We start from the raw sequence: 15,654 nt of genomic DNA on the forward strand, positions 1-15,654 counted from the left end.
GTTGTAGTAGTACTTCAATAACTAAAAGTGTCAGTATGTCCTTTTGCATTTCCCACAGGGATGAATGCCTCAAAATTCTCATCTTGGCATGGACAATAATATCTGCCATGATATCCATGTAGTCTTTTTAAATTGTTTGTAATATCCATAATTTTGGTGTATAATATATATAGTGAATCTGTTTTTACTGTTACAGAGTTGCCAATTATATGTCCAGATTTTTGGGGATGTAGTGCATACCACAGGGCTTGTCTTCCTAAGATTTGTGTCCTTCCTGGAACAGTGGTCAAAGGATGCTTTTCATATGTATAATTATTTTGCCAATGGAACCTTTGGTATGTGTGTTATGTGTAGTATGCTCCACATGTGTAACATCCAGGGCTAGATTAACAAGACAGCTGATGGAACTGCAGCTCCGGGCCCACATGTCTGAAACAGGCTCTACAACTTCTGCTCGGAATTCAGGCAGAAATACTGGGCTATTGTCACACTAAATAAATACGTGATTATAATTTTTAGAATCAGGCCCATGAGACCCATAATCCAGCACAATAACATCTGTATGTGTGGTATGTGTAACATACTCTACATGTGAAACAATGGATAGCTTTAGTTAATATGTTTTGTCAGACCTTTGCAAGATTTTCTGACTGCTGATGGAGGAAAGATTCTATAGACAGTTTATCACCATTCCAGATTCTGAGGCATTCCGTCAAATAAGCAGGAAAGGTGAAATCACATAACAGCTACGTACTTGTTAAAATTAAGACTGCTTTTAAAATATTGAATGTGCAAATACTAGTACTTATTACAATAGTTTATGGGGCCTCTGTATAGGCAAGCTAAGACATATCTAGTTAATATGATGTACTAGAGACTACATTAAATATAAATCGTGAAGATCAGTCTTTGCTCAGATGCACAGAAAGTAGCAAATGTTTGCTTATACAAACTAAAACTTGTTATATCAGTAATAAAAAATGTAGATAACTATAAATAACCTGTAAATTTTAGAATTACATCTAGCTGAGTAAAGACAATAAAATGAGGAACTTTCTGTTCAAGGGGGCAGGGTATCTACATAGTCACCTTTTGTAGACATGGGAGAAATAACCATCACAGGCTCCATTATGCATCAACCTTTGAAATACTGTAAGCATGTGCAATGGACAAATGGACAAGTTCCCAAGCAACATGACAACTCTGCTTCATGTGCAAGACCCACATGTATAGAAAAAATAAATGGATCATAGAACTTGCAGTTTCTGAGGAATTAAGAGGCACATTGGGAGGGTAAAAGAGAGACGATGTTGTATGGAGAAAAAAAAACAGCATAAATAGATTTGTCTATATATTTTTATAAAGAGAAACATATTTTTGGAGTTCCAGTACTACAAATGATCATCAATAATTTGATATGAAATACTATTAGGAACCCTCACGACAACTGTCTTTACTAAATTAGTTTTGTAATACAAAAAAGGGTGACAGCATCACAGTTAGTCAAATAACTGAAAGTGACCAGTGATAATTATTTATGCTAGACTCATAGTAAACAATTAGACGTTAAAGAGATCAAGGACAGTGAGAGATAAATCTTACACTTATGATAAGAAGTAAAATAAGCCACAAAGTACATATGATGTAAAAAATGTTGCCAGTATTTCTTTGCCTATTCATTTAAAAGTACCATCAGCATCATTACACAGTAGGTGCTTAGGTTTGCATGTTAAGTTTGAATAAAATGTATGTCTACACAAACACAGCTGCACAAAAAAAGTACAGAAGTTTGTTTTTTTTTTATAAAAAATGTAGAGACATAATAATGGACTTTATAATTACTAAATTAAGATGTCCAAAGGATAGCTGGAATGAGTATTTCTCATCCTCTATTACATGCAGGTCCAGAAGGAATCTTCAACATTACCCCCTTTTTGGATGGTACCATAGACTTTTTGGATGGTAGCATTGACATTTGATACACTATAATTCTACTGAATTCTTAGGACCTTTTCTTTTAGCAATGTTTCATTTTGTATATAAGCATCTCAGAAGCAGCATTTTTCTCAAAAATTGTAACTGGCAGATTCTGACATAACTTATCAATTAGACTCTACAGCAAATGTTGACTGGTAATTTTCTTGAAATTGCAATGTCTTCACATTATGACTGTAACAGTAATAGAAAATACACAGAACCATGACTGATATGCTAACTTGCAAGGCTATGAAATACGTAGAGTAGATGGGGAATACAACAGGGAATGTACATTAATGTAAGAGGAATTTGTGAGACAAAACAGCAGCAAGCAAGAGCAAAAGGCACTGCAGGTCACACAGGAGAATTAAAACAGCAGCAGCAAAACCTTCCCGGGTACCGAGTACAGATCCTTTACACATATGAGGATGAATACAGAAAACCTGCAGGTGCTATCCAAAGGATGGCAGAGAAAGGAAAGGCATTCTGTTATGGGAATTGATAAGATTGATGTCATAACAGTATCTTCATGGTAGTCAAATGAAAGTCCAGAATAATTTTATACCATATAAAAAGTAAGCCTTAGACAGCAAGTTATTGAATAGAGTCTAAATACAGTCTTGTAACAGTTGTCCATATATGGAGAGAACAGAATCTCAGATCTAGAAGGTTTTAGAAACAAATGGCCTAATAATATGATTTAATCTAGAAAAAACATCTATCATTTTACCATGAGTGCTCAAAATTTTGAGTAGAAGATCAAAAATTCACACATTTTTTTTTAAATGAATGCCCCCATTCTAGTCATTACTTAATGTAATCATCTCTATGATGGTCAGTACTCAGAAAAAAAAACAAATACTTGTACATCCATCACAAATTTAAAAATCTGCCATTCTCTTTACTTTTGCAAATTTGGAGCAAAGCACCTTTTTTAAAACACAGTGCTCACATTTATGCACTTTAAGCACTTGTTTCTTGGTAGAAGAACTAAGGTCCATGTAGTTCACCAACTGCTAAACTAAACAGCCCACAACACCAAGATTAGGGCTCTCAGGAAGGCTGACTTCTAAAAAACCTCAGAAACTCTCTAGCAAATAGGCATAAACATGCTATAGAACAACAGACAGACATCAAGACTGCCAGCAGAAAAGCAACAATCCTGTATGTGAAACATGCATGAAAATCAAAACAAAGGCAGGGAAACCATATGGTTCTCATTTGCCATGACATCAAAGGTTATAGAAAAAGTTATTATTTAGAAACCATGACTAAGAACAGAACAATTCCAACCATCGGAGAGAAAGTGCTGAATGCTAGTCAAGAAAGTATTTATGAAGACTAACCTAATTCAGTCCAACACAAAAAGAAACTTTTATAGCTAGATATGCTAATAAAAACAGAGAAACAAAGGGGCAGTAAAACTAAAAAGATGGAATGTGGGTTTGATATGAAAAAATGCTGAAAATTCAAGAATATTACAGGAGAGGCTAGCACAGATAAATGAATGGTGCCAAAGCCACATAGTCTACAAAGAAATGCAAAAAATGTATCATTATATTTGCCTTCTGCAAAGTGGAATTCCCCACAAACTACAGCATTGACAACACCCCCTCTCCATGGTCAAACCCAGTGATGCAAGATCTGGAAACACAGGTAGATAGAAATCTGAACTTTGAGCACCAAGTTTCAACAGTTGTAAGGAAAGCCTTCTACATTGTACACCTCATAAGTCAGGCCACCATATCCAGTTGTGAGGTTGTTATAACACCACTGTACTCGAACCTCATCAGAACACTAATAGAGTACAATGCTCTCTTTTGCATATACCTTACCAGACATCTGCAGCAGCTGGAAAGACCACAGGGGTTTCTCAACAAGAAAATACAGGGGCTACAAACCATACATACATGATTAGACTGGAAGCCTTGTCACTGTACTCTGCATCGTATATGATGAGGTTACTTGTGTGTGGCCTACAGGCCGGTACCTGATCCGACCCTGATGGAAATGCTTCACATCTGCAAATCTAGTGGCACAAGACATTAATAGAACAAGCTTGAAAGACAGCTATAGATGCTGACACCAGCAGAGTCTGTTGACAGGCAGATGGTAATAGCAGTGTCCAACATAGTGGTGTAAAATACCCTCTCTAATGTCAAGCAAGTGCACAAAAACACACACACACATACACACACACCAGCTGACTGCAAAGAGAGAAGAACCCCTATCTATCTAACTATACTAACTAGAGACCTCCATATTTAACACAAGCACCACAGCATATGTCTGACTAGGAGAATGTCAGACAGCACTTTATAAGTGATGACATCAGCAGTGTCTGGTAAGAGGGAGATGGTAATAGCAATGTTCAACATGCTGGTGTAAAATACTCTCTCTCTAATATCAAGCAAGTGTGCAAACACACACACACACACACACACACACACACACACACACACACACACACATTGACTACAGTGAGATTAGAACCCCTACCTATCAAAGTCCAAGGAATAGAGCACTCAGTCCTTTATGCAAGCTCCACAACACAAGCCTGACTTTTATAAGGCTGTAGGATAACTTATAGTAGATGACTTCAGTGGTGGATTTTGTAGAGAAGATGTTGGGAGTCCTGCATGAAATGGATGTGTAGGCATGTGCAACTGTCAAAATATTGGTGCTCCATGGTTTTAGAATCATAACTGCAGGATACACACATATGGTCCTGTGACTAGACACACACACACACACACACACACACACACACACACACACACACACACGCACACACACAAACAACACTTGACTGCAGTGAGGACAGAACCCATCTAAGCAACATGTCAGATTTTTACAAGGCTGAAGAACAACTTATAGTGGATGACATCACTGTATGTTAGAGAGAAGATATTGGGAGGCTTGTATGAAATGGACATATAGCCATGTCCAACTGTCAAGATATTAAAGTTCTGCATGCTGAGTGTGCAGTGTGTAGTATTGGGTGTTGTGTTTCCAATGTGCAGGTGTACTGAAAGAGACAGCTTTACAAACTATATGCAAACAGGGGTCCACATTACTAAAAGTATTGGAAAATCTGAATGTGTATTGTCATTATAAAGACGTGCATGGTATATAAGAAAGCATTTATTTATTTCTGTAGTTGCAGTACATGGGGGGAGGCAACAGATGACTGCATTGTAAATATGTGTTTTTTTAGATAGTGCATTGCTTTTGTTTGTGTTTTCACATGTAGTCTCATGGCAAGAATACTAAATGGACAGCAAACAAAAGTAATTGCCCATTTTACATAGCACACTGCAGTGCAGCTGGTTTGTGCATTGGATGTTAAAGTTTTTGCTCATGCAAGATACACATTTATACTGCTTTCCCTGTTTGCACATAGTTAAGCGATGAGCAAATGCAAGGCCTCTTGATAAAATAATAAGAATTCTGAATACTGAGTGTGTGAAACAAACCTGTGGCTTAGCTGATTTTGTGGCAGTGGGTGTAAATGCAGTGATACATCTCTTTTGGAGCCCAGATGATATAGGGTCTGCATCCAAGTGTATGTAATAGTTTTAAATAAGTAGTGATAATACAATGAAATAATTATTTATACTATGTTCATTGTGTGTTAGTGTGAGTCACCTTAGAGCAGCATATTTAAGCAGTATTATGTGTAGGTAACTGCACCAGTGAAGAGCTATTCACCGTCCCTTGGCATTGGTGCACAATTGAAAGTCCACACAAACACAGAGGCCAAACAGTGAAGGGCCCTATTGCTTTTTTGTTTACTTATGTGTGTTTTGTGTATTTCTATTTTTTGACCAGTTGAAGGTGGGAAATAGAGTAGACAGGAAAGTGAAATGGGGGGCAAGTGGAGGGGGAGAACAAAGGGAAAGCAATATAGAAATGTGCAGGAGAGAGATAGGATAGAACCATAGCTATCCACTTCTTAAACAGTGTAACATGAAAATATGATACAGAATATTAGCCAAATTTGGACTGTCACCTAAGTGTGATGACAATGCAATCATGTTGTGCAACCAAGTGGACTGAATCAAATGTGTCAGGAAGACATGTGCAGAGTGCATAGCTATGTATGGGACAACATTTGGGGGGATACAGGTGTCCTTTTAATTTTTTAAACTTCAGTAAGAGAGGAATGTTGGGTAAGGAACATAGGTATTTCTAGGTCAGGGAAGTAGGGTAGGTAAGGAAGCAGATACAAACAAACAGGCAAAACAAGGCAAGACACAGGGACACGAGGGACACAAATGGTTGGGGGACACCATGATTGATGTTCAGTAGGAGATAACAGAAGCCCATGCCCGTCAAACATGGGGGCAGTGAGAATTTTGTCCTGACCCACAGAACTGACATCACTGCCCCCTTACTCTGCTGGCTTCTGGAGTTCTTTATCTCCTCCTCCTATGAGCCATGAGGGAGAGCATCCACTCCGTCCATCATAGACGTGCCCCAAAGGTTCTGTGCATGACCCTACATACCAACACTGGAATCTCCATGGCAGGTGATAAAATCCACACCTCTGCCAGTACTCCTGGAGGGTATCACAGCACCAGTTGCCGGGGTGATGCCACCTGAGGGAGCAGGTAGTGCAGGAGCAGCAGCCGTAGTACTGTTAGGTCCCAGACATTCTTGGCATGTGTTCCAGAGCCAGTGGAGCAGGGGCAGGCTGAGCTACTGGGGTTGGCCTACCTCCCTGTGCTGTAAAGCATTGGGTGATTTGTTAGAGATGGATGACATGGAAACAGTTTGATGGCACATAGAAACAAAAGAGATAAGGGTTGGGGTGACAGGAAAAAAAGAGATAAAATTAGTATGTGACATACACTGCATTATCACAATAGCACAACTATTTTATTTGGAAGTTTACATTTAAGTACCCTTTCTAACCACTACAAAGTATAATTATGGATTGTTCAAAACAATCTTTGTGATGTGCAGATATTGCACATATGCTTGGTCCAATTATACAAACTGAAGTTAGCAGCAGAGCATTTATGCCACTTGTGTACAATTTAATTTATGCATTATTTTTAAAGGATTTCACTATTTTATACTTGCTACTTGTGGTATCTGAACCTACAACATCTGACTACAGTCTAACACTTGACTCCTAAAGTTGGGTTGTGTTACAGACTGAAGCATGCATACTTGCTTTTACAGAGAGATTCCTCACAGTTCCTGATCTCATTACATGAACTCGTAACCAATCTTGACACATCTGAAGATCTCATTATGGTTACTATGGATGGAAAAAATGTGTTCAGTGTAATCCTGAATGGCGCATTTGATGTATTTTTTATCAAAGAAGTATATTATATGACATTTATTGTGCTTATCTGTTTTCTATGTTTGCGCTATGCTGAATACTGCCTAAATACTGGCATAAAAAAAGAAAAAAAAAAAAAGAAATCTATAAAATAAACAAAAATACATTTTACACAAATCTACATTTGAATTCTTACACCAATAAACCTTCAAAACACAACATACGGGTGTCTTATCCCTCCTTGTCACAGAAACAGCTTTGCAGCAGAGAAAGAATATCATTGTATACACAAGCAAGTACAAAATCATCCACAATATCAACACATATGCTACGTGTACACCTCTGAATTGTTTGTACATGTATTCATTTCAGATGTAGTGCAATGAGTGATCACACAACCATTTCTGACTATTGTTTGGAGAAATGCAGCTTTGTCTTATCTCTGTATGTTGTTCAAGCTTCTCTTATCTGAGCAGTAATCTAAGACATGCCGTATGTAAGGCATTTTCTACCATTGCCCTTAAAATCTCAGAGAATATTAAACGGCAATAATATGCAGTTTTCAATCAATGAAGGGGAGGTTAGATGTCACTGAACAGAAGTTGTGAAATGAGTGCTGCTTACTTACATTTAAAACCTTAATAAAATTACTTCTACACTTAGTAAGTCTAACTTGGCTAACACACCAACTGGAGCTAGGAAAGCCTGAACTGCTTTTGTGTTTTCCTTCTCACTACCAGTAATCATTCACAGTTTCAATCCATTGGCAACAAGCACTGAGGGAGTGTTTGAGGGATTGCCTGCACTATGTTTACATCTACTACACAGAGCTAAGAATTTGGGATTCAGCAATTATTATGCGTTCATACCTCATTTGCATCTTCACTGTGCTCACAGCCCTGAATCTATACTATAAAAAGAGAACCGTGTAGCTAGGGAACCTGAAGGTGTGGAGACTTATGTATGTGGATTGCACAGAAGATTGCTTTCACTTTGGATTTATCTGCACAGAAGAATACTGATCTTGATAAGGTATGATTGCATTTTTCATTTGGATACTGGCTATGCTCAGATGTCCAAAAATATTTTATATATGTATTTGCAAATGCTACTTTTATCTGTATGCACTTTTTAAAAGTTTACTGAAGGGTATAGGCATTTTGGTCATGGCATGTTATTTTTGCAGATACACAGCCTTATTAACTTTTATCACAAGTGTTAAATGTCACAACTGATTTTCTTTACACTCTTCTATTGTTATTTCCATGAAATGTTTATGTCCTATATTGTCAATGACACAGGAGTGTTAGCCTTCTAGGACGGCCCACAGACACCTCTAGGATAGTGCTGGCCACGGGTACAAGTAACTGTCAACTGTATCAAAATGAACGTTCTGTGATAAATGTGAACACATGCTTTTCAGACAGTTTTTTGATAGCAATATAATTCACTGAAAGTTCTAATTCCATTCTTTGGTATCAAAATGGCATTTGCTTGCTGTTTTGGGGGGGGAGCAGGAGCCAAGTTCCATGTCCGTGTTGGCACATATAAAATTGTTTGTACAGAGGTTTGCTTTGCTACTGTTATTTCCTAGTTTCTGATGCAACCTTGCTTTGCGTGTGATTGTGATATGTTAAAACCACATAAATCCTTTTTTTATAGTTGAATATATTTGATTTTTTTTCTCCAGTGGGTAATATTGAAAAACTACTTCTGTATGCGTTATATCTAAACAGGACTTATTTATGTATATTATCCTTCTTGTCCATTTTATGTCACCCATGATTATGGCACCAAGTGTATCAATTCCTGCAAACCCCCTTTCAGTGACCCTGACAATGATGTAATTCTATAAGCCTTTAGGCAACATGGTGGCTTTCTGCTTGAGAGAGGTTATGGGGAGGTGTCTGAAGGAATGCAAATTTGGCTGCAGATAGTGGAAGATGTGAATACTGTTGGGAGCTGCAGCAGGACATATGATCAGGTGCATCATAGGGCCACTGACATGATTTCATCAACCTGGAGGAGAGCAGCTGCAGTGGCTTGTGGAGTGATGGCTACTGGGGAGGGGAGCTGCTACACAGCCACCACTGTCATCAAATAAAGAGGTCCTGTCCACTGTCAGGGATCTAGAGATCTCAGTGGGAAGTTCACAACAGCATGTGATTGATGTTTGTGCTGCTGTTTCAGGGAGGACAAGTATGTCCCAGGAGGAGCTTCCAGGTAGCCTTAACTATTGTCGATTGTGAAATTTTTCTTGTAAACTAAAATATTGACAACAATACTAAGATTTGTTTACCAGTTTTTTTGGGGGGGGGAGTAGCTGATATAGTTAACACATTCTGGTTCATTACACATAGGCTTGGGGTGGATATGTCATCCAAGTTTCTGTTACATATATTGTTAATGGATATATAAAGGGCCAGAACTTTTTCACCCCTGTGTTACTATTAATTGTGATGATGGTGTCCTTACCTTTTGCTTAACTTCTTCCAGGACCATCGTCTCTAGGAACTGGGGAGTCATCTGCACAAGGTAAGCCAAACATTTTTATTTCAGTGATGAGCAGTGAAAATGTGGGTGTTGGTCTATTGCTGTAGTGTCTGTTAGACTGTTAGCATATATTGAGCAGTTGTAGTGTAGCTATTAATTTCTTTCCTGTGTTTGTTGCTTATTATCACAGATGATCCTGACAGTGGTAGTGTAGGACTCCTACCACCTGATGTCAGAGTACCAGCAGACTCTGATGGTGGGGGTGCAGAGGTTGAATCTGACATTAATGTTGACAATCAGCCATCTCCTGTAATTCTATCAGACACAGCCAGCAGGCCTATGCCAACCCATTCCAGTGAGCCCTCAGATATTGGACAGGTGGAGGGTGAGACACTCAATCAGGGTAGTGTGTTTACTGTGGCTTTAGTGCCTGTTGACTCTGGCCATAGCCAAAGTGTGGGCAAGGTACCACACAGGAGGTTTGTTAAAGGTGCTCAGAGGAGGTCTGCTGTCCATCCTCCACCTGGTCCAGGTATGTCTTTCTGTGCCACTTGAAATATGTTTAGGGCTGTCATGGAGGTGCAGGCACATTCCAATAGGGCCTCTGAGGAAATGCTTAGGGTTGTAGATGTGGCACAGGCTGACATGGGTGACTGTCTTCACTGTGTTGCGGATTCAATGGATCAGATGAATGAGATGTTGGAACGGGCGATGTCTCTGATGGAATATCTCCTGGGACGGGGATGGCTTACACATGGATATAGGTCAGCCACATCACCTGATGTTAGCCAGTGTGGTTGTGCCTGATCACGCTGCCATAGTGGCACTACTTCCACTGCTCCATCAGTGGTGGAGGTGTCCACACCCAGATGTGGCAGGCCATGGGGTCATATTCCTGGATGTACTGGTAAGGAGAGCTCATCCAGCAGACATCAGTCACATTTAGGTAGCAGCAGTGCATCTGACCATGGGCATGGACATGCCAGTGCAAATAGTGGCAGAGCCAGTTCTTGTGGTCGGGTACTATGATGACGAGCTGCCACCTCTATCATGCACACATCACACCTGTCCAACATACCAAGATGTAGAGCTAGCACAGAGCTTGGCTGTGTTCTTGCAAACACTCACACATTAATTTCATCTGGAGTGTCCATACAGACACACACAAACAACAGTTACATGATTCAGTCATGAGGCTTAATGCTCATTCTGTCTCAGTGGCCATTTGATACTTTATCAACATTTTTGCCTGCTTCTGTTTCTTTCTTTCTCACACTCACTCACCTTTTATGTCAGCCTAGGCTTCCTGCACCCCCCCAAAAAACACCCTATACAACTGATAACAACTGTGCCATATTCTTGCTTTCTATCTTTTCGATTCAGGGGTACATAAGCTTTGTGTCTGATTCTCAGGATGCATAACTGACTTAATGCTTAGAATATTTGTGTTTCTGATGCTGGTTTGCTAATTATACTACTTTGTTACAGGTTTTTGTAATGTATGCATGTCTCCCATTCTCTTACAGCAAAAAAGTTGGACCAAGCCATAAAAAGTGGGACAAATTTTGGTCTTACAAAGTTAGAGACAGTTGATAGACTTAAACAGTTTTTGTACCAGTATTTTTAAGATTTTTTCTCAGGGATATGAAGTCTGAAACTGGAATGTGTGTCATTAATTTCTAACTTCTCTCTTTAATGATTTACTAGTACAAAAGTATAAGGCCAAACTGAGGACATTCGGTGACCATCACTACTTCTGAGAGGTATGAATGTGTGAATCATTGATGACTGAGGCCTATTACTTGATAGAGAACACAGGTTTTCACTTAAGTCACTGCTGTCATATCTTGAAGTCATTGGTATAAAAATCAACCACCTTTTAATTACTTACATTATCAAGTAACAGTATTCAAGGCTATGTCATTCATTTGTATTATGACACGTTTTTGTTCTATTCCAGGTTCAACACTTACCTTGTAAATCTGGCAGTTGCTACACTTTTAGTTCAGGGTTGACTCTGTCTGATGCTAGGAGTACACAGCCATTACATGGGTACGTAAAATTATGAGTGTTGCCTGGCATTAATGTTACTACATACATGTGCGTAGGGTGAAGGTTTTAGTCCTTTAGATGGTGAGTGTGTTAAGGCATATTGAGCACACCTACATCTGCCTACAATCACTGCTAGTTCGCCCTCTGACTCACCACCTGCATATTGCTGAGGTGACCTTGCCAGTGGTAGTGGGATGTGTGCCTCTTCCCCTTGTTGATCCTGCTGAAGATGTTTTCTCAGGATGATGTTGTGCAGCATGGCACAGACCATGATGATTTCATTATATGTATCTGGATTGTACTGCAGTGCTCCCCCAGATGTATCTAGGTACTGGAACTGCAACTTCAGCAGCCCAAACACACATTCTGTGATACTTCAGGTTTGAGCATGTGCCTCATTTTGGCATTCTTCACAATCAAGTGTGTGCATTTCTGATGGGCCTCATCAGCCATGGTTCCAATGCATAACCTTCATCCCCCAGTAAATAACACTTTGGGATATCACCCTAGTGAACATCTGATATAGTTGAGAGTTGCACCAGATATGTGACTCATGGTGACTGCCTGGGTTATAGGCACACACATTCAATACGATTCCCTTAGCATTACACATGACTTGGCAGTTAATGGAATGGAAGCCTTTTCTATTTATGTAGACCCTCCACTGTTTCCCGGGTGGTTCTTTGATTTCTATATGTGTACAATCTATGGCACCCAGTACTTCAGGCTCATGTGCTACAGGGTAGAACCCCTGCATATTTGTGGCCCTGTCCTCAAGTGTATGGGGAAAATATATGTGGTCACTGACATTCTGGAGCATAGCATTCAGTTATTGATGGAGGATCCTGGATGCTGATGCATGTGACACCTGCAGCATGTCCCCTACTTGTCTCTGAAAAGGTTCCTGTAGATAATTTTTTTCTGTATTGCCTTTTTCTTAATTAAACAAAAAACATCTTTATTAAATAATCATGTATGACACAGGCAACCTTACATTTATATAAATGAAAATAAACTATACCGACACAATCTCAGTTGCAAACATTACACATTACAAAGCATTATACATCACTTATAATATATCCAGTCAGTGTCATTGTCATTCATAAAATACATAGCTCATTCAATTCCTGCCTTCTTTTAGACCTCATTCCTCCTCTGCATGTATTGCTCCCCCACTTCCCATTTTTTAAAATAAAGTGAATCTTTCTATATTATCCATCTTGTGGTTTTGGAACATCTTTTTTCTTACACGTCACATTTTTCCTATGTAATTTGGTCCTACCCTTTTCTAAAGATCCCAATATCTCTGTTACTATCTTTGCTACTTCTAGTAAAGTTGGTTTAGACATTGATTTCCATTTTCTTGTAATAGCTTTTTTGGCAGCCATCATAATTAGACTCAGCAAAGCCCTACTATGTCTAGACAATTCCAATTCAGTATCATAAATAAAAAAAAAAAATTTCCTTAGTTACAAAATTCTGAGTGCTACACATACCTTTCGCTGCACCTGTATTGGTTCCCCTATGTATGCCCTTGGTCTACGATGAGGATAACAGTGGTTGCAGAGCTCCCATAGCATGTCTCTATCCACCCTGTAGCACTCTACAGTTTCCACCTCATCCAGATTATGATAAGATAAACGGGGTCTGAAAACTCTTCTCCTTGGCCATGGTCTATTAGCAGCGGCAACATCAGATATACACACACACACACACACACACACACACACACACACACACACACACACACACACACACACACACACACACACACACACACATATATATATATATATACATGCATATTTTTACATATTTGACAGGACCTCTAGTTTAGCCCAAACAAAGTTTCATTGGCCTGTGAGCTGGTATGAAGCTTCCAGTTTCTAAAATATATCTGCTTTTTCAATGCATTCCTCCTACATCTGTAGCCATTACTTACTTCAAAATAAAAAAATGTAAATATAACCACAGGTTAATGAGATCTTAGTATTCACATGTACAGAGTTTAGATAATAGAAAGGGTTCACCTGCTGTTATTATAAAAGTGATGCTACATTGTTAAACATCCACTACATAATGTACATCAGCTGGACACACTCTTGATTTATGACATGGTTGTTGATTTCCCTACGGCACTTGTTCTCTACAAACAGGAAATTCATCTGGTCATCATTGTAAGGAATGTTGTCATTGTAGCTACGCATGGTGCCCAAACTCTAGCTTAGAGTACATTAACAGCATAGCCACTTCTGCCATGAGAGATTCTCTGCATTATTTAGTACATAAATAAAACATCCAACAGGGAGCACAGCTATGCATTGCATTAAGGGTGAATACATGTTTTTTAAATATTTCATTAGAAACAAGCCGCTTCAAAATTGCTTCCACACTCACTCATTCAGTGAGATCTGTTGACCAGACTGTTGATGGCTTGGCTTTTTACTGAATCATCGGGCAGTTACTATTATATCTATTTTATCTCATTTTGAGATCAGATACAAATTTATCATGATATTTTCAATCTCTGATGGAACTTTACAGACATTTTTTTTAAGTGGTTAATAGCACAGAATAGCTTAATATAATATTTGCAGTGGCTTCTTCTGAACCCATTTCCAAGCTGTGTGTGTGTGTGTGTGTGTGTGTGTGTGTGTGTGTGTGTGTGTGTGTGTGTGTGTGTGTGCGCGCGTGTGTGTGTGTGTGCGCGCGCGCACGTGCATGTGTGTGTGGATGTGCATGTGTGAGTGTGTGTGTGTGTGTGTGTGTGTGTGTGTAGTATCAAGGCATAATTTCATTTCTATAAGGACATTTATCTCATTTTTATATCAATACAGTGCTAGTTTTCCATTTGTAGTGAAATACATTATCCACAGCAAACACAAATAATGACTGAACTGATGTTTTTCCTCCAAGATGATATAATGTCATTCCCAGATTTCAGCATCAATACTGTACATGCATAACAGTGGGAATCTTGACCTATCAAGATGTAGTTATTGCTCATTTTCCTTTTTTACTGATCATTTTTAACTCTAGTACATTACTGCAGTAAGGTAACCATCCTGGAATAGTACAAAATGTTATTACACCAGATATCATGCTCTCTGAGAGTAACATTGCCTTACAAGACACACTTTGCACAAAGAGCCACAATGAGATACAATGGAAATAAAACAAAGTATCAATCTTTTGTAAACGCAGGAATCTTTTGATTACTACTCTGGGAAAAAAATGTAATTCTCTCTCTCTCTCTTAAAAAAATATGTTTTAGTTTTACAAGCACTACAATCTCTTCTACTGTTTACAATGCAGAACCCTTTAAGCCGCCGGCCTCACTGAAAACTGAAAGCTTGTCCATACATTGGCAGTATTCTTATCTAAATCATTTAGGAAGGCAACATCCCAAGAAAGCCTGCAGTAAATCTGACTTTAACCAAAAGACTTGCCTCTTATAGGCCACAAGGCTAAAAGCAGAACAGCTTGAAGGGGAAAAAAAATCACACTGTTCTTCAGTGATAAAAACCACTAATAAAAGAAAAGGTTTCTTACCCTTCTGGTGAGTGGCCCCAGATGTCACTTTTCCCCACAGGGTTATCACACATACAATAATTAGCAGCGTTCTCTTCGCTGCCTTATGCCCGTACCTCTTATTCATCCTACAAATTCAATAAAATACAAAGATAAAAACATAGCTGATATAGCTGATACGACTTTTAGTTTCTTTCAATACATTGTAAGCATATCAGTTTAGTTTTCTCTTACATCTTATAAATGAAGAAAATTTTATTAGTAAAAGACATGCATATTACATGGACTAGGACTTTTTTATG

At 38.8% G+C, this 15,654-nt stretch overlaps 1 protein-coding gene across 2 annotated transcripts in view; it reads right to left on the minus strand.

Annotated features, from left to right (window-relative positions):
* TAFA2 (TAFA chemokine like family member 2) overlaps positions 1 to 15,654 on the minus strand; it is a 2,885,489-nt gene that overhangs the window by 838,389 nt on the left and 2,031,446 nt on the right. For both annotated transcript variants that reach the window (XM_044088281.1, XM_044088280.1), the window contains exon 4: positions 15,374 to 15,480. In XM_044088281.1, coding sequence (XP_043944216.1) covers positions 15,374 to 15,479 — 106 coding nt within the window. In that variant the 5' untranslated portion in view covers position 15,480. The remainder of the gene's footprint in view (positions 1 to 15,373; positions 15,481 to 15,654) is intronic.

Source organism: Protopterus annectens, chromosome 11.part0, assembly GCF_019279795.1.
Source record: "Protopterus annectens isolate FY-2018-M chromosome 11.part0, PAN1.0, whole genome shotgun sequence".
Taxonomy (NCBI): Eukaryota; Metazoa; Chordata; order Ceratodontiformes; family Protopteridae; genus Protopterus; species Protopterus annectens.